This window comes from Myxocyprinus asiaticus, chromosome 40 (assembly GCF_019703515.2).
Source record: "Myxocyprinus asiaticus isolate MX2 ecotype Aquarium Trade chromosome 40, UBuf_Myxa_2, whole genome shotgun sequence".
Classification (NCBI taxonomy): Eukaryota; Metazoa; Chordata; class Actinopteri; order Cypriniformes; family Catostomidae; genus Myxocyprinus; species Myxocyprinus asiaticus.
In genome coordinates this window covers 33,825,277-33,849,388 of record NC_059383.1, presented here as the reverse complement: position 1 = coordinate 33,849,388, position 24,112 = coordinate 33,825,277, and the positions used below count along the sequence as shown (strand labels likewise).

General features: G+C 38.5%; 1 protein-coding gene across 1 annotated transcript in view; it reads left to right on the top strand.

The window, feature by feature from the left end:
* The first annotated feature begins 20,660 nt into the window (after positions 1-20,660).
* LOC127430783 (collagen and calcium-binding EGF domain-containing protein 1) overlaps positions 20,661-24,112 on the top strand; it is a 74,840-nt gene continuing 71,388 nt past the window's right edge. The window contains exons 1-2 of the mRNA XM_051680848.1: positions 20,661-20,888; positions 21,044-21,124. Coding sequence (XP_051536808.1) covers positions 20,782-20,888; positions 21,044-21,124 — 188 coding nt within the window. The 5' untranslated portion in view covers positions 20,661-20,781. The remainder of the gene's footprint in view (positions 20,889-21,043; positions 21,125-24,112) is intronic.

Sequence of the window (24,112 nt, the reverse complement as noted above, 5' to 3'; positions counted from 1 at the left end):
TATTTTATTTAACAAGGCATGATACATAAACTTTTGTTAAAATAAATGTTTTTAAAAGTATGATTTACTTTATAGTTAAAGCAATATTCTAATTAATATTTGTAATTAATGTAATATTTTATTTATATAATTTAATATATTTAATACAAGTCAACTGACAGCACTGAAATAAATTTTCAACTCGTCCCTCCTTTTCTTTAAAGGCGCACTCAGACTTACAGTGACACCTAGTGGTGTGGATGCAGCATGATTCAAAATCAATAGTTTTTGATTACAGATGCCATTGTAGATATTCACTATTCACAATCAGCCATGATTCATTTACTGAATGTTTTTTATTTATTTATTTTTTGGCACCATTCGGAGTAAATTCTAGAGACTGTTGTGCATGAAAATTCTAGGAGATCAGCAGTTACAGAAATACTCCAACCAGCCCATCTGGTACCAACAATCATGCCACGGTCCAAATCACTGAAATCACTGAGATCATAGTTGATGAGACAGGTCAACAGAGAATGGCCAGGCTGGTCGAACTAACAAAGTCTATGGTAACTCAGATAACTGCTCTGTACAATTGTGGTGAGAAGAATATCATCTCAGAATGCTATTCTGAAATGCGGGGTTGGTGCTGATTTGGCAGCACAAGGGGGACCCACACAATATTAGGCAGGTAGTTTTAATGTTGTGGCTGATCGGTATATATATATATATATATATATATATATATATATATATATATATATATATATATATATACACACACATACTGTACATACCATACTTCAAACTTTAAGCTTATTTCACAACAACCAATTCATCTGCAGCATTGGTAGTTCAAAGAAAACATGTTAATGGCTTCTGTGGAAATAAAGCAGATCTTGCACCTGTTGATCTAGTTTCAGCCTGGCCTGCTGAAACTATTAATGGTCCCTGAAAAAACTTCCAAAAAAGCAAGGAATTCCACATCTAAGATTGCTCAAATCTGATGATGTCCCAAATGAGACCAGTCATTACACTCAGCATTCATGACCTTGAAGTAAAAGTATTTCAAGTAAAAATACAATTTAAGTATAGAAAGAAAACATTCAGTGACATTTCCACCATCAACAACAGACCTTTGCACAGTATATCTACAAAATATCCATGGTCGTGAACTTTGACTTTGTCTCTGGAGGCTAGATACACATATGCTGCAAAGTGATGATTCGGCTGAAAAGGTTAACATTAGAAAGGCTGATGTGATTCATGGCACTTGTAATTTGAGTGTGTGTGTGAGAGATGATAATTCATTATGTCCGTCGGTTTGGGGAAGAAGTGTGAGAGTAATGAGGGTTAAAAGTGCATAACAGGAAGTGAAAAGCGTGTCACTGTTGATAGCAACCACAGGTCAGCACTCTATGACACCTTCATACTGTGCTCAGAAATGCAGCTTGCTGCAGTAAATCAGCAAATGATACAAATTAAGAATGAAGAATTAAGTTCTAGAATCTAAGGCCAAGAATAACTATTAGGAGGCTACTCGGCATCTTAAGAATGCAAGTACTGTGACATGTATAATCTTAACACCAGGGGTGCTCTCAATCCTACCCTGGAGACCTAACTTCCTGCAGTGAGTCTAAAGGCCTTTTCACACAAAGTCTGACTTTGACAAAAAAACAAAACAAAAACTAATTTAAAACAAAACAATACAGAGTCTAAAATATCGTACTGTAATTATATGTCAGTCTTTTATGCAGACGTAGAAGGTGAATAGCTCATTCAATTTTCCTTTTTTTTTTTTTTTCAGACAACAGAAGAATTAATTATTGGTGCAAATATTTTTTTACTTCTATGTCATTTTGTCACTTCAGATGTTGTGTGGTCAAACCTTTTCGCAATCAGTCATGAGACATACGATAACCAAGTCTTGATGCATCTTCTGAATATACATAAACAAGATTTGAGGGCTGTGGCAGAGGGAAGATTTAAAACAAATAACGACTTCAATTTCTGTCTGTTCCTCATACAAAACTACTGTATAGCTTCAGAATACTTTGGAATGTAGTGCACATGTTCTTTGACTTTTATGATACTTTCATTGTGCTTTTTATGACAGATTGAAGCCTGACAGCAATTCATTTTCACTGAAAAGAGCAGTATAAACGTTCTGCTGTTCAAACCGAATGCATTTTCCATCAGCGCTGCTATTGTTAAAGCAAACATGCACTAGATGGACATCTTTGACTGTTGAGAAACAAATGGTTTTAGCATCCCACACAGAAGCCCCACATTTTTTTAAAGATATGTGAAGTTAAAGGGACACTCATAACATACATGTTTTGAAGGTAGTATCATTCAAAATCAATATTTTTCAGTTACAGATGCCATTGCAGAAATTCAGTATCTACAATCAGCCATGATTAATTTAATCCAAGAGTGAAAGTGTCCAATAACAAGACGGTTATTGAGATTAAGCGAGTAGTATTCAGTTGGTCATGTGATTCTAAAATAGCAGCTCCCATGAGGGTGCTCCTCCCACATGTAGAATAAAACAGCCTTTATAAGGTTACTGATATGACTTGAGTCCTCATCTCATGTTATTGGTCATGATTTTATACATATGTTTCAAAATTACAATTAATTTCTTTAGGAGTAAAACTTTTTTAATGGGGGAAAAAATTACTGATTGCACCTTTAAAAAAAGCAAAAAACTGGGTTACAGTGATGCATTTACAATTAAAGTGAATGGGGGCCAATCCATAAACATTAAAATACTCACTGTTTCAAAAGAATAGCCACAAGACGTAAACAATATGCGTGTTAACATGATGTTAGCATGATAAAATCACTTACTAACCTTTTCTGTGTGAAGTTCTATCCATTTTTACAACTTTGTTGCAATGGCGACGTAACACCGTAAACCCTAATAGCCTAAAATGACCTTAAACCCCTAAATTATCATTTAAAGGTACAAATGGTAGTGAACTGTCAAATAAACATGCACCAAAATGACACCCCATAGTGTCTGGAACATGACCATTGTATTTTTATGGTGAATTTCTGGCAACCACAGCTGCCAGTTTTTAACTGTATATTCAACAGGGCTGCAATATTCCAAGTTTTTTCTAACCAAATCCTATCTTATGCCTTCAGAAGACTTAGAATATGATGCACAAGTCGCATGGACTGCTTTCATAATACTTCGGGGTCCTTTTTAAAGCTTTAAAATGAGGCACTATCCACTGCCTGGATTGCCTTTTTATTGAAAAGAGGGAGGTCTGACTTAATTTAAACATCTCTTTTGGGTCCCCCATAAGAAAGAAAGTCATACGGGTCTAGAATGACGTGAGTAAATGAGTGCAGAATTTTTATTTTTGGACAAACTATTCCTTTAATAAACTAATGAACCTTGGATGAAAAAAATATACATTTGTAATCAATCATAATTTATACTGTATTTATTCAGTGACTTTTGCACTGAAGCCATTGACATTAGCTGCCAGTATGGTGTTGGTGTTCCTGCTGTCCTGAAGGAATCAATCTCAACTTGGTGTCACTGATTCATAAGCTGCAGGCATGTAGCACTGACTGTTTTACCACAGTTAATTAAACAGAAGTAAGAAACACAGGCATACTGAAATGTTCCCCTCAATGCAGGTACTAATTCCTGCAATGAATATGTCAGCTTCAGGCAGGGATGGTCAGCAGGAACGTTGCTCCAGGGCCAATCAGAGACTACGATATGTTGAGATGTGACATTTGAGACAGCACTAAGGCAACAAGAGAGAGAGAGAGAGAGAGAGAGAGAGAGAGAGAGAGAGAGAGAGAGAGGCAAAGATTCTCATATTTTGCTGCAGTATATTTTTTTAATGAAATATAGGAAAAATACATTCATATATTCAAATGCATTTTTAAATACAAAATATTTCAAAGAATGTCTAATAATTTGCAAATAGATGTTGTTTTCTTTACATTGTAGTATGCAATTAATTTTAAGCCATATTGAATGTTTTGAAATATGTAGATAATATTCTGGTCCCTAGATTTGGCTTGGGTCTATTCTTCAATGTAACTCTATGGGATTTTTTTTGTCATAATATAAGATTCTGCAAATAATTGGTCTTATAGTATCCAGTCTGAAAATGGAACATTCAATCGTGCATTGACATAAATTGAGCACTGCATTAGTATATTTAGATATGGTTTAATATGCAAGGATTGCATACAGAATTTTTAAATTTCTACTCCTGTTCCCATTCAGAGAGAAAGATCAAATCTCTCTGAAAAAAAAAAAATATATATTTAAAAGCCACTTTGGTAATATTATAAACATAGAAAATTCCACATGCAGTAAGATGTATTGATTGGGGTCAGACTGAAAGGTCACTGCTGTCTATTACAATGTAAATCAGTCATTCAGACCCCATCATAGTTTCTTTATGGGTATTAAATGTGTGGTGCATTAATGAAAGAACCATATGGAATTGCATTCCCAGAGTGAGCTGATTATTCTGAATTTTTTTTGCATGCTTACACCCTTGTTAAGGCTCCATAGAAGGGTTGAGTTTGTTATCTGGGTTTAAGCTTTTTGTCGTTCTAATGTCTTGTAGGTTTTTGGTTGATCTTTGTCTGGTAAATTTGTGTGGTGTGTTAAATTGTGTTATTGTCGTCTTCTTTTCAATTCTAAATTGAAAATTATTAAATTATTAAATTCAATTTAAGTTGCTTTATTGGCATGAAAAAAGTGCATTTTGTATTGTCAAAGCATTAAACAACACAGAAAATAGTTTAGAACAGTTGAACAAATGAATTAGTATTTGAACAAGCAATATAAAAGGACAAAACATTGAAAATCATAAAAAACAGATAATAAATAATGATTATGATACAAAAATGATGTAACAAGTTAACTTTAACTAATGAACTACATAAACTGAATTAAACATCATCTACATTCATGTGTAATGAGGTGTTTGCGGTGTGAGTGTGTGTGTGTGTGTGTGTGTGTGTGTGTGTGTGTGTGTGTGTGTGGGGAGGGGGGGTCAATTTTTTACAACGCATTTATCGAATGTTCATTCCTTAGTTGTGGTTGTCCCTCAGGAGATGGCAGGATGCTACAAATCTTGCGGCTATATTTGCACATTCTGCTTTTTTGCCGAGAATAAAGGGACATTTTTCAGTTGGGGTGCAATTATTAAATTGGGGAAATATTTTGTTAATTTTGGGATAATAGTGGTTTCTGATGATTTCATATTTTGGGCATTACGTGAGGAAGTGCAGCTCTGTCTCCATCATTCCCAGATTGAAGTGGGAGCAGAGTCTCTCCTCACAGGATACCCACGTCTGTCTGCGCCAGCCCATCTCTATGGCAAGCTGTGCTCGCTGAGTCTGTACATCGTAAACGCTTTTCTTAATTTCACTTCAGTCACCGTGCTCTTCACATTGACTCTTTACCCTCTCTTAATCATTTTCCATAAAGCCTCAGGTGTGTTAACAAATACCGTGCTGAGTGACTCCAGCCAGGTCTCCTAAGCAACCAAACTGGCCCGGTTGCTAGGGAAGGTAGAGTCACATGGGGTAGCCTCCTCATGGTTGCTATAATGTGTGGTTCTCGCTCTCAGTGGGACACGTGGTGAGTTGTGCGTGGATGCCACAGAGAACAGCATGGGCCTCCACACATGCTACGTCTCCACGGTAACGCGCTCAACAAGCCACGTGATAAGATGCATGGATTGATGGTCTCAGACGTGGAGGCAACTGAGACTCGTCCTCCACCACTTGGATTGAGGTGAGTCACTACGCCACCACAAGGCCTTAGAGTGCATTGGGAATTGGGCATTCCAAATTGGGGAGGAAAAAAAATGCAAATACAACATGAAACCTAAACCTGATTAATGTTTTTAGTATATAATAGAGCTAGAAAGCACTCAGAACTCCAGTTCTAAATCTCTGATGATAATTTGAATATAATATGAAGTTCAACTGGATGTTGTCCTGCCGGCGAGGAGGAAGGGCAAATGAGACCTGCTGCCAGAGAATCATTGATGTATCTGTTCATGACCTCCCTCTCAGGAGCCGAGAGTGAATACAGCCATCCCCGAGGTGGAGAAGTGCCAGGGAGCAATTCGATAGCACAGTCGTACGGGAGATGAGGAGGAAGGGTCACGGCACGGGACTTGCTGAAAACCGCCCTCAGATCAATGTATGTCGACAGCACTCCGGATAAGTCCGCTGGTTCATCCTGCAACGAAACAAGACTGGACAGAGGAAACAGCAAAGCTAAGACAGTGCGACAGACAATAAGGACTCCAAGCAAGAACAGTGTTGGTTGACCAATCAATGTGTGGGTTGCACCAACATTACTGGAGCTGATGGAGACAGGATAAGGAGGAATGACAACTGTTCCATATGATTCCCGGAGATGAACGTGACCGGCTTAGAGGAATGAGTGATGACGGACAGTGGTGTTCTGCTCAGGGTATGGGCACTGATGGGTTCATCCAGCCGAAACGTGGGAAGTCGCCATTTGGATGCTAATTCAAGGTCCACAAGGTTACCCTCAGCGCCAGAGTCAATCAAAGCAGAAACAATATGACAGGCCGATCCAAATTGCAGTCGATCCGGAAGAAGTGTCCGAAGTCCAGGGGATTTATCCAAAGGTGTTGTGCTCACCAGTAACCCCTCTCCTACTGATAAGCGATGTCTTTTAACGGACAGGCGGTAGCAAGGTGACCCGGGGCAGCACAATAAAGACACAGTCCATTAATAAGGTGCCGCTGTTTCTCCCTACGGGAGATTTGAGTCATGGTGACTTGCATGGGTTCATGATCGGGTCGAGGTTCTGACGAGTTAGCTGGAGAGGCAGAGATGGTAGGATGATCAACCGCCATAGCAGGTGTAATACAGCGTCGACGGTGACGTAGAGTGAGGCGTTGATCGACTTGAATAGCCAAATCCACCAAATCATCAAATCATGGAGGTAAATCCAATGAATAAATCTCATTCAGAATGTCATCAGAAAGCCTGTGCATGCGAATTTGATCTCTCATAGCGTGATCATTCCATTCACAAGAAGCAGCAAGAGTGTGAAACTCAATCGCGTAATCCGCAACCCCTCAATCTCCTTGAGCCGAGCAATCAAACACTTGGCGGAGCTCTGAAATAAATGTCTGATATGAAGCGCAGCAGGGATGACGGTTGTCCCACATAGCAGTGCCCTATTCACCAGCCCTACCGGTGAGGAGTGTAATGACAAAAGCCACCTTCATGGTGTCTGAAGCGAACGTGGAGGGTTGCAACGTAAAGAACAGGGAACACTGTGATATGAATGTGCTGCAGGATTCAGCCTCACCTGAATACAGGGTAGGATAAGGAATGCGGGCTTCAAAACATCCAGAAGACACAGGTGTCGCGGGGGCTGGTGAGGAAACCTCCCTCGGAGATTCAGGAATCAGAGATTGGCGGAGCTGTTGCACATAGGAGGTGAGATCGGCGAGGCGTGAGGCCTGGTTTGTGGCAGCAATCTGATCCTGCTGACGTCCCAGGAGAACTAACTACTGGGAGAGGGATGAGCGAAGAGTGGAATCCTTCGCTGGGTCCATGTTGTGGCCAGATTGTTCCGTAACGTGTAGGTGCTGGACAGAATGACCCAGGAGCAGAGTTAACAGTTCCAAAATATTTATTCAGTAATGCGCCACCGTGCAGAGTAGAGAGTAGTGTGTTCGTCAGTGGTGTGTGACGAAACTAGGCAGAATCCTCCGTAGAAGCTAGGTGATAAGACAGATGTCCAGCGGACAATGCGAGCAACAGCAGAAGTGTGAATCCCTGGCACGCGGGCATAGATCGGAAGTCCTTCATGGATTACCAGGCTGAACTCAGCGAAGACTGGAAGGTAAACCACAACCCGAACAATTCGGGCAACCAACAGAGTGACAAGACAGGACCAGCTAAAAAAGGAGAGTGAGGTTAGTACTCAACTTATTATAACAATCTGGCAAAGAAACAGAGAAACATGATGGCATATGCAAGGAGTGAAATCAGGCTGGAACAGGTGTTGCTCAACAAGCTAATCAGTGGCATGATTGGCGCCGCACTTAGAACAATGAACGTTCCCATTGAAACACTGATCATGCCAGTCGAGCGCGCCTGCGAAACACGAGGGAGAGAAAATGACAAAACAAACAAAGAAAACCTGCGGGCTCACCAGAACCGTGACACAATGAACAATTGTATTTTTAATATTAATAGCAAATAGAGCCTGCAACCTTTACAAATGAGAGAGTGTTTGTAATTATTACTGACAATTACTGGCAGCTGTATTGGTGTATAAACGAGGCTTTAAACGCCACTTGATCAGTCAGTTCAAGGAAAGGGAATGCAACATGAGGACTGGTGGACTGAGTAGCTGTGTTTATTGATTGCTGCATTCCCTTCTTTTATTTCCTTAATTATTAAAATATGTTATCCTTCTGTGTTTTCAATGTATCTGCTTCCAACATATATTTTATATGGCATGTGATATAGTGACATTAGCATGTGACATAATATAGTTCTTTCTTTTTTTCTTTGTCTTTCTTTCTTATTTTCTATTGCTCTCTAGTGGATGCTGTTATACCTTAACAGCATGAAAATAATACAAAATAAAAATAAAAACATTATTTTAAGGTGCTTTCGAAAGATTTTGCTTCTTGGCATTAGGGCCTTTTCAAAACAATTTATCCTAACCCTAAGTGTTAAACTGTATCATTTCACCCTGCACCAATTGTTTAATGGACATGAATATATATTAAATTGTTGTTGAGAAGACTACTAGTCTACTATATGTACTATTACTTGTCTAAGCAATCAGACTTATAATTTTCGCCTGGGAGACGAAAAGAAGAAAAATTCATAGGACAAAGCCCAACCCATTTCTAAGGGAAAAGAACATCATAGAGATCTGGGGTGGACTCTTTATACTTGGGCCAGTAGGAAACCACCAGAACACTGAATAGCATAGCAACCCAATAAAAAACCACTCAAAATTCTTTAGCAACCACATAGCAACACTCTGGCAATCATCCACAGTACCCTAGCATTGTGGTAGTGAGTTTCGCAAGGGCACGCACCAATCATATTTTTCAGAAAATGGAAACTTAGTTTTTGATTTTTAAATGTGAACAACCATAGTGACCAGAGTGTGAGTCACAACAGTATGCATGTGTGTGTTTATGATTTTCTTTTTCGGTCTGTGTGTGTGTGAGTTTTCTGGGCCCCAGGGAACTGGATGTTTGTCTGAAGCAATGGTACTATGGGACAAACCCATATATTAGCTGACACGCTCCTGTCTGACAGTGATAGATGTTGATGTTATGACAGTCTCCTTTTGCAGTGACAGCACAGTCTAGTCTTACAGCTAAGAGTACAAGCCATGAGAAAGGAGGAGAGGACCTGGCATGTGTACATTGTAAACAGATTATCATGCTGCACTATAGCTCTGTCCCTTCCTGTTACTCCTAGAATTCCTTGCTACTTCCACTATCAGCAGCATTACCCTGCGGAAAAGACCATCTTAGACAAGCATGAATGTCTAGTTGCTCAAGGAAGTTGAAGACAGTCAAGAAGCCTGGTAGGGAAACCAGCAGACCAGCAGACCATGCTGGAGACGAGCAGGCCTTAACCCAATATACTGTATATGCTGGTGACCAGCAATGCGAAACAAAACAAAACAAAACGCACAACACAATACAATGAAATGCAAAACACTAACAAAATTAAATGAAGTGCAATATTTAAGAAAAGAAAACACAACAAAATGAAATACAAAACAAAATAAAACACAAAACATCTAAATAAAACACAGAATGTATCACAAAACACAAAAGAAATACAAAAACAAATAAATAAATACAAAACAAAACTCAAAATAAAACAAAACAAATCACAAAAAGAAATAAAACATAAAACAAAACCACGCTTAAACCTGCCTAAGCTTGTTTGCAGGTCTTAGCCGGTTTCCCAGGCTGGTCTTTTTGCTGGTTTTAGAAGGGTTTTGAACACTTTTCAGCTAGTCAGGCTGGGAGACCAGCTAAAGTAGTACAAGTTTGACAATCTTAAATCAGCTAACGATTAGCAAGCCAACTAAGGCGGGTTTAAATGGATAGTTCACCCAAAAAAAAATGTATTCTCGCATTATTTACTCAACTTCATGCTATCCCAGATTTGTATGAATTTCTTTCATATGCTGAACTCAAATGAAGATTTTTAAAAGAATATCTCAGCTCTTTTGGTCTATACAATGCAAGTGAATGGGTGCCAAAATTTTGAAGCTCCAAAAATCACATAAGTCAGCATAAAAGTAATCCATAAAACTCCAGTTTTTTAATCTGGTGCTGCATCCGAAACCACGTACTGTCCGAGTATGTACTGTATTTGATGAGGGGCACACTTATTTGCCGGCAAAACAATACGTTTTTTAGGTATACATGCAAGTAGTATGAATAGATTTCGAACATACTTCATCCGAGGACGTGGGCATTGACCCGTGACCCACATATATGATGTAAGAACAACAACCGCAAAAATTATCTGCTCTAGTTGTGTTAAACAAGCATCATTTAAGCAAAAGGAACAATCATCTTGGTATATGTAGCACTTGCAGTTGAGAAGAGCCGTCCGACTCGCGGTTCACTGGTGTTCTTTACAATCCAGCATTTTGAACGTGACGCTGCCTCAGCTCCCGAGGGATTATGAGATCGTTAAGTGTCCAGTCGATCCGCACTTTAGATTCTCGCTGGAAATAGTAGGTCATCCGGGTATTACTTGCTTACTGCTTCATGAATACTGTGGATTCGGACATACTATTCCATTGGCATACTGTTTTTGGAATACTGTATAGTAGAGAAGTGTGGATATTCGGATACAGCACATATCTCCACTTTAACTTTCACATTCTTCTTCCTATGTTTTTTGTGAGGATTTAAATATTGATCTCTTTTTCACCAACACCTATCTTATCACTTCTGAAGATATGGATTAAACCACTGGAGTCGTAAGGATTACTTTTATGCTGCCTTCATGTGCTTTTTGGAGTGTCAAAATTTTGGCACCCATTCACTTGCATTAAATGGACCTACTGAGCTGAAATATTCTTCAAAAAATCTTAATTTATGATCTGCAGAAGAAAGAAAGTCATACACATCTGGGATGGCATGAGGATGAGTCAATGATGAGAAAAATTTAATTTTGGGGTGAAATATCCCTTTAAGATGTTTTTTTATTTATTTAGTTATTTATTTTGTTTGTTTTAAAATGGTATTCTACAAAAGTCACCAAACTTTTCATTTGGTTTTAGGTCTAGAAAATAATGTATTCAAGATGTTAGGCCCAAAAGCCCAGGGCTAGCGACAACCCCTAGATAGGAGAGAAGAGGAGAACATTTATTGAAAGAGAGAGAAAAAAATTTAGGTAGCAATCGTGGAAAAGAAAGTCATAGATTTTCAAGTGAAAAGATGAAATCAAGGAATGGGAAAATGGAACAGAAGGACGAATTGAGAAAGACACATTAGTTTGGCCAAGCGTGAGTCCAGAAGACTGCATGGTGCCCCTTATGCAGTCGATGTGCCAGGCGTTGTGTAATCACCTTATGCCCACCAGAGAGAAGCTCTCCTGCCTGGGCCTGATGCAAAGAACACAGCAAGGTAGTATTTGATGGAGAATGTCCCTGGGAATGGACAGAGAGAGTAAAAAAGAGGAGCAATTATGTGAAACACAACAAGACAGACATTTGAAATGATTTTGGCGACAATGACTAGGGTAAAGTGATGCACAGTATCCTGTAATAAGATATATATGCTGCCACAGTCATAGGCCAGACCAAAAGATACATGTGCAAACTAGAGATAGTCAAGCTATATGATTTTAAAAAGGCAAAATGCTTAACTATAAAAATCCATCACTGAGAAAATGGCTAGGTTATATATATATATATATATCCTGCCAAATGTGTACATACACACAGAGTAATGCACCATGTTTTTCTGCCTAGAATTGCTTTGATGCATAACCCCAAAAATGCAGATACTTCTGTGCACTTTTTTTTATCTGATTTTTTATCTCAAATAACTGAAAGAATGACAAACACAAAGCAACCTTTCCACACTGCAAACAAAATGGCTTAAATCAGCCTAAGAGTTTGCTGGTCTTAGCTGGTTTAAAATAGTCTAGTCTCTCAGCAAAGCTGAAAGTGGTAAAACCCTCTTAAACCAGACCAGCCTGACCAGATTAGGCTGGTTTAAAATGTGTTTGTGTTTAGAGACTAGAAAAACACCAAACCTGAAGCATTATGTTATGTTGCATTGGCAATTTCGTTATTTCAGGTTAGGCCTATGCATGTTAACATTCACCAGCAGCAAACACAGACCAAATGGACTTGTGGGGAACATTTAATTCTGCCCCTGGAGAATAAACTGACTCGCTGTGTGAGGGATGTTTTCACCTGGAGACGTAATGACCCTGCTCTTTTATCTATTTATCTTATCTATTTGTCTTACTTTTTTCTTTCCCACTGCCTTTTCTTTCCCTCTGCTGAGCCATCAAAAACAGCACAAACTTAAATGGCACAGCATGCACCCTCCACAGTCGTGACGCACCCCGGTATTTATAACACTGGTCATCCATTTTGTTACGATGACAGAGGTGTACACTGTGCAGGTCTCTATAATAGGCTTGAAGAGCCACCTTGTGGTCAACAGTGGTATTACAAATGGGTCATTCCTGTTATGCGGCCACTGAGAGATATTATAGATCAGTGAATGCATTACTAATTTGGACTGTAACTAAAAATGTAATATGCCTCTGAATATGCCTGTATTTATATAAAAGGGTTTACCAGAAATGCTCTTATCAAGCTTAGACACTTTATTAGTTATAAATTAATACACAATTGAAACTTATAAATGATTACCAATTGAAGCTAAATTATCAAGAAAACATGTTTTGTTTAAAACATTTAGATTGAAGAAAATGAAAAGAAAAAATGAAGAAACACCTGGAATAAGGCAAACGGCTTCTGCTCAAGAACCTAGTGAAATTACTTAATTAAAAATCACCTTTATTATTACTTAATCATGATATAATGATGAAAGAAAACTAACTGATGATTTCCATTTCAATCTGAGATTAATATTTTATCCAATATAATAAGACATACATGATAAGCACTTGAAATTGTTCTGAGCGGTTTGTCTGCCAGGTTTCTGGGTTTATCAACCCTGATCAAGGGATGCCTTGGCTGTCCCTTTGTCAGGATTATCAACAATAAGAGGCATTAACAAAATTGATCCATGATGAGAAAGTGCACATGTACAACAAGATGAGCATTTTAATCTGTGATGACTTGCTTTATACTGTGCAGTGAGAGTTAAGGGAGGTCATGTGAGGTAGGAAATCCAACAGACTGCAAATCTTAAGATTGTCCTTGCATGATGTGATGTTTGTGCATGTGTGTGTGTGTGTGTGTGTGTGTGTGTGTTTATGACACAACTTGCTAAATATATATCGTAGGTCTTGTCCTGCAGATTTCACTGAAGCAGAGTGGTAATAAATCCCACAGCTTTATTTTCTATTCTCGGACCCTTTCACATCCTTCACATATATTCACAGTCCAGATGAGTAACCTTAATGTGTCAACGATCAGTCAGTAAAAGAGAGTGAGGGATTGAGAGTGCATTGCCCCAAGCTGACCTTGATTATGGACCGTTGATTCTGATGACCCAAAGGTCAGCACGGTAAATTCTTCCTGTTTTCATGCACCAACATACACACATGAAAATGCCATTATCACAATGTGTTCTAAAGAACCCTAGTGCTGTCCTGAGAAAACACAGAAGGGAAAAAATGACACATTTCCAAACTCTCTTTAATCATAAAATGTGTTTAGGGAACAAATACAAGTAGATATTGCTTTAGAAAATTAAACAGTGGCCCCAAATAATAGGATAAGTGGACACTTACGTCACAATTTAAAATAGATGCCACTTGGTTTGACATTTTGTCATCTCAAGCAATGATATTCATACATTTTTAAGAAACAAAGCACACTTTTAAAGGAATAGTTCTCCCAAAAATGAAAATTATATCATCATTTACTCACTCTCATGCCATCCCAAATCTGTATGAATTTCTTTCTTCTACAGTTCACACAAACAAAGATTTTTAGAAGAATATCTCAGCGATGTATTTAATGCAAATAAATAGTGGCCAGAACTGCACCTCCAAAAGCACATAAAGGCAGCATACAAGTTATCCATACGACTCCAGTGTTTAAATCCATGTCTTCAGAATTAATTTAATAGGTGAGAAACAGATCAATATTTAAGCCCTTTTTTACAATAAATCTCCACTTTCACTTTCACATTCTTCTTCTTCTTTTTTTTTTTTTTTTTTTGGCAATTTGCATTCTATGTGCATTATCGCCACCTACTGGGCAAGGAGGATAATTTGTAGTAAAAAATTACTTATTTTTTCATACCCACATCTACCATATTGCTTCTGAAGACATAGATTTAACAACTGGAGTCGTATGGATTACTTTTTTACTGCCTTTATGTGCTTTTTGGAGCTTTAAAGTTCCCTCACTTTACTTGCATTGAATGGACCAACAGAGCTGAGATATTCTTTGTTTGTGTTCAGCAGAAGAAAGAAAGTCATACACATCTGGGATGGCATGAGGGTGAGTAAATGATGAGAGAATTTTCCTTTTTGGGTGAACTATCTCTTTAAAAACACTTAACAAAAAGAGGTTTGTTAGGTTTTAAATAATAAAACAACAGATACTGCATACTGTATTACATGTCTTTAGTTAATGTGATGAACTACATTTGTGGTTCCTCCGCTAGGACACCTGGGGAGCTGATATCATACATGCACTAAAATTATTTTGGGACTGTAGGAAAGTAAAGTTAATTTGTTTTAGCTAGTATTAGGCAGAATTTACATTACAACCCCAATTCCAAAAAAGTTGGGACATTATGAGAACTTAAACATGAGTGATTTGTAAATAATAATCAACCTTTGCTATATTGAAAGCTATACAAATACACATTATATGATGTTTTACCCTGTGAATTTCATCGTTTTTTGTGTGTGTTTTTTTTTCTCTCCCCTTTTCTCCCCAAATTGGAATGCCCAATACCCAATGCGCTCTAGGTCCTTGTGGTAGCGTAGTAACTCACCTCAATCCCGGTGGCGGAGGACGAATCTCAGTTGCCTCCGTATCTGAGACAGTCAATCCATGCATTTTATCACGTGGCTTGTTGGGCTACCACAGAGACATAGCGCGTGTGGAGGCTTCACGCTATTCTCCGCGGCATCCACGCACAAATCACCACGTGCCCCACCAAGAGCGAGAACCACATTATAGCGACCATGAGGAGGTTACCCCATGTGACTCTACCCTCCCTAGCAACTGGGCCAATTTGGTTGCTTAGGGGACCTGGCTAGAGTCACTCAGCATGCCCTGGGTTCGAACTTGCGACTCCAGGGGTGGTAGTCAGTGTCTTTACAGGCCCCTTTCTTTCTTTCTTTTTTTTTTTATGAACAGTAATTTCAAATCAGATGACTGCAACATGCTCCAAAAAATTTGGGACAGTCGAGTGCTTACCACTGTGAAACATCACCATTTATTCTAATAACACTTATTAAGCATTTGGGCACTGAAGACACAAGTTTAAAAAGTGGAATTCATCCATTATGTAGGTCTTTAGCTGCACAATTGTGTGGGGTCTTCATTTCTGGATGGTGTTCTTAATTATGCACCACACGTTCTCAATTGGTGACAGGTCAGGACTGCAGGCAGGCCAATCTAGCACCCGCACTCTCTGCTTACTCAGCCATGCACTTGTAATCTGGGCAGTATGTGGTTTGAAGTTGTCCTGCTAGAAAATGCAGGGACGTCCCTGGAAAAGAAGGTGCTAGATGGCAGTATATGTTGCTCCAAAATTTGTACATATCTGTCTGCATTCATGGTGTTCTCACAGATGTGCGAGTTACCCATGCCATGGGCACTGACAAACCCCTGGCCCATACAGACACTGGATTTTGGACCTAATGCTAATAACAGCTTGGATGGTCCTTATCCTCTTTGGCCCAGATAACACAACAGCTGTGTTTTTCAAAAACGTTTTGAAATGTGGACTCTTCAGACCAGTTCTACTTTCCATCTAAGATGAGACCAAGCCCAGAGAAGTCGGCAACGCTTCTGGACAGTGTTGATGTATGGCTTCTGCTTTGCATAGTAAAGTCTTAACTTGCATCTTTGGATGCAGCGGCGAATGGTGTTTACTAACAAAGGTTTACTAAAGTTATCCCAAGCCCATGTTCATGATATCCAGTATAGATGAATGAGGTTTTTTAAGACAGTGATGTCTGTGGGATCAGAGATCACATACATTGAGAAGTGGTTTTCGTCTTGCCCTTTACGCACCGAGATTTGACCAGATTCCTTGAATGTTTTAACTATATTGTGCACCGTAGAGGGTGAAATGCTCAAAATCCTTCCAATTTGTCTTTGGGGAACATTGTTCTCAAAGCACTGGATTATTTGCAGAAGCATCTGTTGGTAAATTGACAAGTCTTGAACAGTCCTTGCACTTGAAGGACTAGGCTGTTTTTGGAGGCTCCTTATCCAGAAATTTCACATCGCCTTGTTATTTCAACTCGTCAAATTGTTATTAGTCTTAAATTGCCCCAGTCTCAATTTTTTGGGAGTGTGTTGCAATCATCTGATTTGAAATTATTATACATTTTCAACAACAACCAAAAAATTTATAAAATTCACAGTGTAAAACATATTATGTGTATTTGTGGTGCTTTCAATATCATTTATAATTCACAAATCACTCCTTTTTGATTTTATTCGCATTTTTCATACTGTCCCAACTTTTTCCGAAATGGGATTGTATATCCACTTTATCAGCAACAGCGCATGAACGTGAATCCCGCGATATCTGCCTTTGATCTCGTAGGTGTCTGATTTACTATGAGATGTGAGAATTGTCTGACTTGACAGCACGTATTTCACTCCTCCCCTGACTGTAGCCATCTACTCTCGTCTACTTTCAAGGCGAGGCGTTTGGCATCTCAAACGAGCCTGAAGACTCTAGCTCGACAACTCAAAAACCTGCAGTAGTTCGATTATAACTGCCAATGTAAATATACTCACTAGGAATAATAAACAATATTTATTTTTAATATGTGCAACTTTTCTGCTATACCAAGTCCTCTAAAGCCTTTGTTTAGCTTTGTGTGAGGATCAGACCATAATTTTAAGGAAAATTCACTGATCTTCCCCTCAGCTGAAGTGATCACGTCTAATCTGCGTTGAAGCATTCAAAAATGGGGCATTGATGTTTACTGTTAGCATTAGGGGCCATTCACGCCGAACCCGTTTTTGCATCCGTCCATCCACCCGCTGTGTTTTTCACTTGTTTTCCTTGGTAAACATGCACTATTGGGACGTTTTAAACTGTTGTGCTGTGTCTTGCGGAAGAGCGCCGTGGTTATTATATGCTGTTTCAAGTTAAAAATAACTGCAACTGTTAAGGCACATCTCAAGACACCTGTGTTTCGTCATTACGCTACATCTAGCTTTTTATAGCACAAGGACATGTTCAATCTGAATGGCCCCTTAAACATTTAAAAACATGTCAAATGTTTGTGTTCCACTAGTAAAATAACAACTATGGGTTTGGAACATTAAGGGTGAACATAAATGTTTACATAAAAGTAAACAGTTGAACCATTCCTTTAGAATCTTCATTACGTACAGTTAGGGTGACCAGATTCCAGCTTGTGGTAAACGGGACAGCCCCCTCCCAGCAAAACTGAAATGGTCATATCCTTACCTAGGCGCAGATCAATGTGAAGTAGAGGGTGCATCCGCATCTGTAACTGTTATCACCTTGTACTTTTCGCTGGAAGCATTTTCTCTCAGTGTGCACTTGTCTTTCAAGAGTTTATTGTAAAATGCAGAGCAGACCAGTCCAAAATTAAGACTTACGAAAAGCATTGCGTTCATTAATGAGAACACACACTCCACAGATGCAGATGTCCCAGGCAGGCATAAAACAAACTCAACGACCTTGGCTAAGACTCCGAAGTTGATGGTCTTGCTCTCCAGCTCAAGAAATGTTTTTGAATGGAGGGGGTGGGGTGGTTGAAATCGCACATGCAGACGAGAAAAATACAACAGTGGAAAACTACAGTCTAAGCACAGTTATGCACAGTTCTTCATAGCAAAATAGCATATAAGAAAACAGCATATACCACACTAGCCAAGAGCCATAATTACACTGATGATGCAGGGGAAATCCACTCATAAATGCCAAACAGACTGCATTAGTGCGGTAAAGTTGGTTTTAGTTTAGCTAATTGCTTTTGTACTTGATGCCACACTGTGGTAGGCATTTGCATCTGACCACCTCCACAACAACACATCAACCCCTACTTTACCTTATCACTTCCGTAGCCCCACCCAGTAGAGGTGAGCAGTGAGATGGCAGGTCAGTCAAGAGCAGAGCCAATCATAGCAGTGGGCGTTTACTGTCAAGTCTTAAAGTAGAAGTAGCACCAAAACAGAGCGTTTCAGATAGAGGGTCAGAATGAGGGTGGGAAATGATCATGTTTTACAAATGCATGACTGTTTTCTTTTTCTTTTCTTTTTTCTTTTTTTTCCTTTCTTTTCTTTTTTATTTCCTTTTTTTTTTGTGCAAAATACTTTACTAATATTATAAGTGAACCTTGAGGAACATGTTAAAATAATAAATAAATGGCATGCCATGACCCCTTGAAAAGTTGAAAGAATGAAAAGAGTTGAAAGAATGAGACAAGGAGGGTTTATCACACTTAAAACGTTCTGACATGCTTACAAAAAGTAAGTTCAGAAAATATAAACTCAGGGAAGATTCATTAGTAGCATCATACAAACAGCTCCATGGTAACATCCAGTCTTATATTTTTAGAGTGGCTTACTCATGGTTGAGGAATCTGAAACTCATGAGATGTGAGATTATCCATCAAGAGGGTTTGCTGGCGTGCACATCTTCATTTATTGCTCTTCAGATTGTTGTAGACGAAGTGAGATCATTTTCAAGGAAAATCTGAGCTATTACCTTCAGCATGCACGTAAGAAAGAAACTGCTGCTGCATTATCAGCCAATAGGGGGCGACACTGTGACTTTCAAAAGGTGGTTCCCTTGTCATTTATGGCAACAACTGAAATAATTATATGAATGACAACAGTGCCTTGAACTCTAAAGTTAAAAACAACTGTACAATTTAAGAAATGTAAGCAGGTTGTAATAAGAGATTTTTTTAGTGCTTATTGTGGTAACAGCTCCCTGGCCCTATGGGACCAGCCAGGGGTCGAATGGGTACCCTAACAATTTAAATGGCAGTCAGAGGTCAAGGAAAAAGACTTGGTGCAAACAATCCCAGTGTTAAGAGATGCCAGTTTGCATAGATTAACCCACAAGGCCAATCACAGCTGGACATGAAAGCTGAAAGATGGTGTCATGTTTTCCTGTCTTAGTCTATTTTCCAGTTGAACCACAAACAAAACATCTGCCCTCACACCTCATCGCTTACACATAATACAATTATTGATTCAATCATTAAGCTTACCAACTATTTCACTTGTAAAATGGTAACCTGTAACGGCTCTTAAATTAATGTTTTTCTTTTATACATACAGTATATCTGGGATTATTTGTTTATCTCATATTTTTGTTTTATTTTTTCATTTACACCTGGTAATAAAGCTTATATATATATATATATATATATATATATATATATATATATATATATATATATATATATATATATATATAAAATGAATAAACTGTCATATTGTCAAATGGGGATATCTATACCAAACTAAATTCTGAAATTATATAGAGAGAAGAGAGAGAGAGAGAGAGAGAGAGAGAGAGAGAGAGAGAGAGATTTACACCTGGTAATAAAGCTTTAATATATATATATATATATATATATATATATATATATATATATGTGTGTGTGTGTGTGTGTGTGTGTGTGTGTGTGTGTGTGTGTGTGTGTGTGCGCACTATTTCTAGGTCAATGGCCATATTATCTCCTTTTGTACAAAAGGTCAGATTTCCTTGCTTCCTTGAAGCACACAAGATGCTTTTCTTATTTTTTTTTTTTACTTTCTTAAACCATGTTGGGATAACATGGATCATCAGGTCCGTGCAAACTTGAATGCATGCTGTCATATTGTCAGATGGGGATATCTATGCCAAACTAAATTATGAAATTACTTTACAGTTTATCTATGTTTCATTAAAATTGTTATGCTGATATTATAATTTGTAATTATTTGTTTATATGTTTATTCATTTTATTAAATTATAAAAGAATGCAAACTAGAGGCATTTTCACGTGTGGTCTCAGGCTGTATATACCCACTTTATATAGATAACTAAAAATCATGATGTTTTGGCACAGGTTGCAGTGCATGTTATCAGTCAACATAACCTGGAATTTTACCAGATGTTCGAAATCATATTACCTATAACTTTTAATTTAACCTCTGGCCATTATTAAATATGAAATTCATAACTTGTAGTTTAAGAACTTGTGGAAGCTGATCAAGTGTGGCAGTAGGAGGGGCCGGATGGATATTCTAGAACTGTGGATTCTGCGCGTGGGGCTTCGCGGGAGGTAACCTATCAATACTCTCCCAATTCCACTGAAAGAAACGAAGACGCTGGCTTTAAACGGACACGTATCTGACTGTTTGAAATGAGCTACATGGGCAGAGGAACTCCTCTCAGACTCGCTGTGGTGGTAATATTGTTCTCATCGGGAATGCCGTGGACTTTCCGTGAGGAGAATGAGGATGCGGACAGGTAAAGTGCGCGTGCAGTGCTCGAGCTGTCCAAACACGTGTGCCGTCAGCTTGCTGTGACACAAACTCCGTGGGGGGTAAAAGTGCTGTCATTTGTGTTAGGCAGATGTATTTGTGTAAAACGAAACGCCTGACGACTCGTTTGTGTTATTACAGAGAAGTGTGTTCGGAAAACAAAATCGCAACTACGAAATATCCTTGCGTAAAATCCACGGGAGAGGTGACAACATGCTACAGGTAAGTGACTGTTTATTTAAACAATCCTGTAGAATCTCTCTCTCTCTCTCTCTCTCTCTCTCTCTCTCTCTCTCTCTCTCTCTCTCTCTCTCTATCTAGTTAAAATTATAAATGCATCATATACATTTTAAAGCCCTCATTGAACATGTAATTCAATGTAATGTTGACAAATGAATGTTTTAATTTTTTTCGTTCTTAATATTTGGTGGGGTTCGTTGCATAAACTTGCCTGTGTTTTGAAAATTATATATATATATTATATATATATATATAATTTTTTTTTTCTCCAGGAAGGCTTCTAAGAAATTATTTATCTTAATTGTTTTGCAATTAAGACTTTTGATTGCAGACTTTAGCGTCTTGGCAACTCTGAGCCCAGTATATGGTAAATTCTAGAGAAGAAATGTAAGGTTATTTGGGTCATTTCCTCAAGAGAAACCGCATAAGAAGGAGACAAGCACAACTTTCCATTTGCTCTCTGTTTAATCTGATTAGATATTAAAGATCTCATTCATGATTTTTCTTTTCTACTAGGAAGGTTGTAATAAAACACTGGTTTCATTGCTTTGCCAAAGGCACTGGCATGGAGCAACATACATACTCTTCACAAAATAGTTAACCTGCTTTTAATGTACCATTGTATTCTACATCACTAACAATCCACAGAATTTAGCTGTGCTTTATGCAATTCATATGTGGCAATGAAGGAACCATACTGAGTCTTATTGCTAGAAAATAAGACCCATGTTGCCTTTTAAATTGAAAATTACTCTATAATTAGTCAGTTGCGGTTCATGATGATAATTTCTGGAAGGGGAATGTTTTATTGTCATCTAATGGAGGACTATATTTTATAGGCGATCAACCCTTGATTATCAAGCATTATCGAGAAACCGAGTGATTTCTGCTGTTTCTATTTTCAGAGTTGGCAGGGTTCTCTTCAGTGTCCTTTCCTTGTGTCCGTGTCCTGTCTGGTATGTTAAATAATCCGGTTGTCATTTGCTGTGGCTGTTTTGAAAGGAATTGAAAGAAAGCAGAGCAATATCAGTCTTTGAAGGTTGGGTATTAGGATGCTGGAACTTAAAGCTGGCCTCTGATCTAAAGCAGGCTTTTTAGCCTTACCACGGTAATTTAAGATAGGCTTGACAGCACATCTTGTTATTCCAGTCTACTGCTTTGCACAGAGATTGTTAAATTTGGGAGACAATGGTCTAGTTGTTCAACAACCGACTAGTTGTTTAGTGAAGTCGACCAAGTTATCTCGATTTTTTTGTTTTTGCATAGTATCCCGTACTGAAGCTACAAAATGCTCAAGGAGGACCCCACCCCCGGTTAGACAGTGAAACGTCCCTTAATGAAGCAACAAAATCCTCAAGCGGTCCAGGGTGTGAAAATTTGGCAACCTGTCACATAGGAAGTCGGCATGTTGTCTGCCTGGACAGCTGGAAACAACTCGCTTTTGGCGTCCCTCTGTGGACGCCAAAAGCAACCTGGAAAATGAATCTCACATGTACCCATATTCCCAACAACACTTACTGCTTTGGCTTCTGGGGGCAGTGTTTCTGATTTTGGTAACCACTGACCGATTTTAGCTAAAGAAAAGTCAACTTACTGGTTCTGAATTCACAGTGAGATCAGTCTGGCTGCATTGGGTCAGCACTGCATTTTTTTTTAAGCGTCCAACAAAAGTGTTTTGTTTTTTGAAAAACACATCTCGAGACCCATTTCATTTAGTTGCCCTCCGTTTAGCTGTTTTTCATATGAAATGCATCCAATTGGCTTCAGGTGAACTGACAAGCCTAATTACACAGGTCTTCCTTAAGACAGATTAGTCAACTTAACTGGTCATTCAGGCAACCCACTAACAAGTCGATTTTGAAAATATGTTGGTTTGTACATCCCTAGGTTAATTTATTACTAAGGTTTATTGTATTTTTGTGAAGCCTCTTATATAAACAGTCATTTATCTAAAAAGTAAATTGACAACGGAAATTGTAGAAGAAAGCTTTTGTTTCTTTTCAACCTTTCATTATTCTTTTTCAATCAGTCTGCCTCATTTCAGTCCACCTGCATGCTAGAAGTTGTAAGCTAATGCAGAAACTACTTCAGCATTTTTATTTCAGCAGGAGTTGACATTCGACGCTTTGAAACACTTGCCAAAATTGTCGTTAAGCTAGTCCTTGTAAATGCTTGGCATGTGTGGTACGCAAGCGCTGGTGACCTGTGGAGTCCCGAGTCTCTCAAGCGTGTATGGAGAGCATTTGCGCACTAGGTCTCAAGCGAGCAGGCCTGTCATTAATATCTGCTCTTTAGCAGATCACTGAAATGACTCATCGCTGTTTTGATATGAGCTCATCGTAAATTATCAGGTGCATTTAATAACCCACTTCTCTTGGTTTGTGTCTTGGTGGCTATCAAAGTCTTTAAGTGTTTTCATTTTATAATTCAGTTGATGTATTAAAAAGGGATAGCTCAACCCCAAAAATGAAAATTCTGTCAATTACTCACCTTCATGTTGTTCCAAACCCCTTTTATATTTTTACTTCAGTGGAACATAGAATGAGATGTTAGGCAAAATTTGAGTCTCGGCGACACCATTCGCTTTCATTGTATGGAAAAAAGATGCAATGAAAGTAAATGGCTTTTCAGTTTTCAGTGAACAATCTGGTTATTCAGCATCTGTTCTTGTGCTAGAAAGAGGCCTGCAAGCCAGGGTTTCTCTTAAATAGATAAAAATGCCAAACAGAGGAGAATACTCATGCATTTTACTACGACGTTATGTTTGGTTGTGATCCATCCTTGAGTTTGATAGCTGTGAAAACTGGCCACGGATGTAGTGCTAAAACTTTCTTTCCATCATTGTGTGGATCAGAGCTTTTGGAGCTCTCCTTGGCTTAACTACAGATGTGTGCAAGTGTACAAGTATTTATAGTGCTTCGTTGCTCCGATCTGCATGCATCTTTTGTATCAGAATACATTTAAATTGCC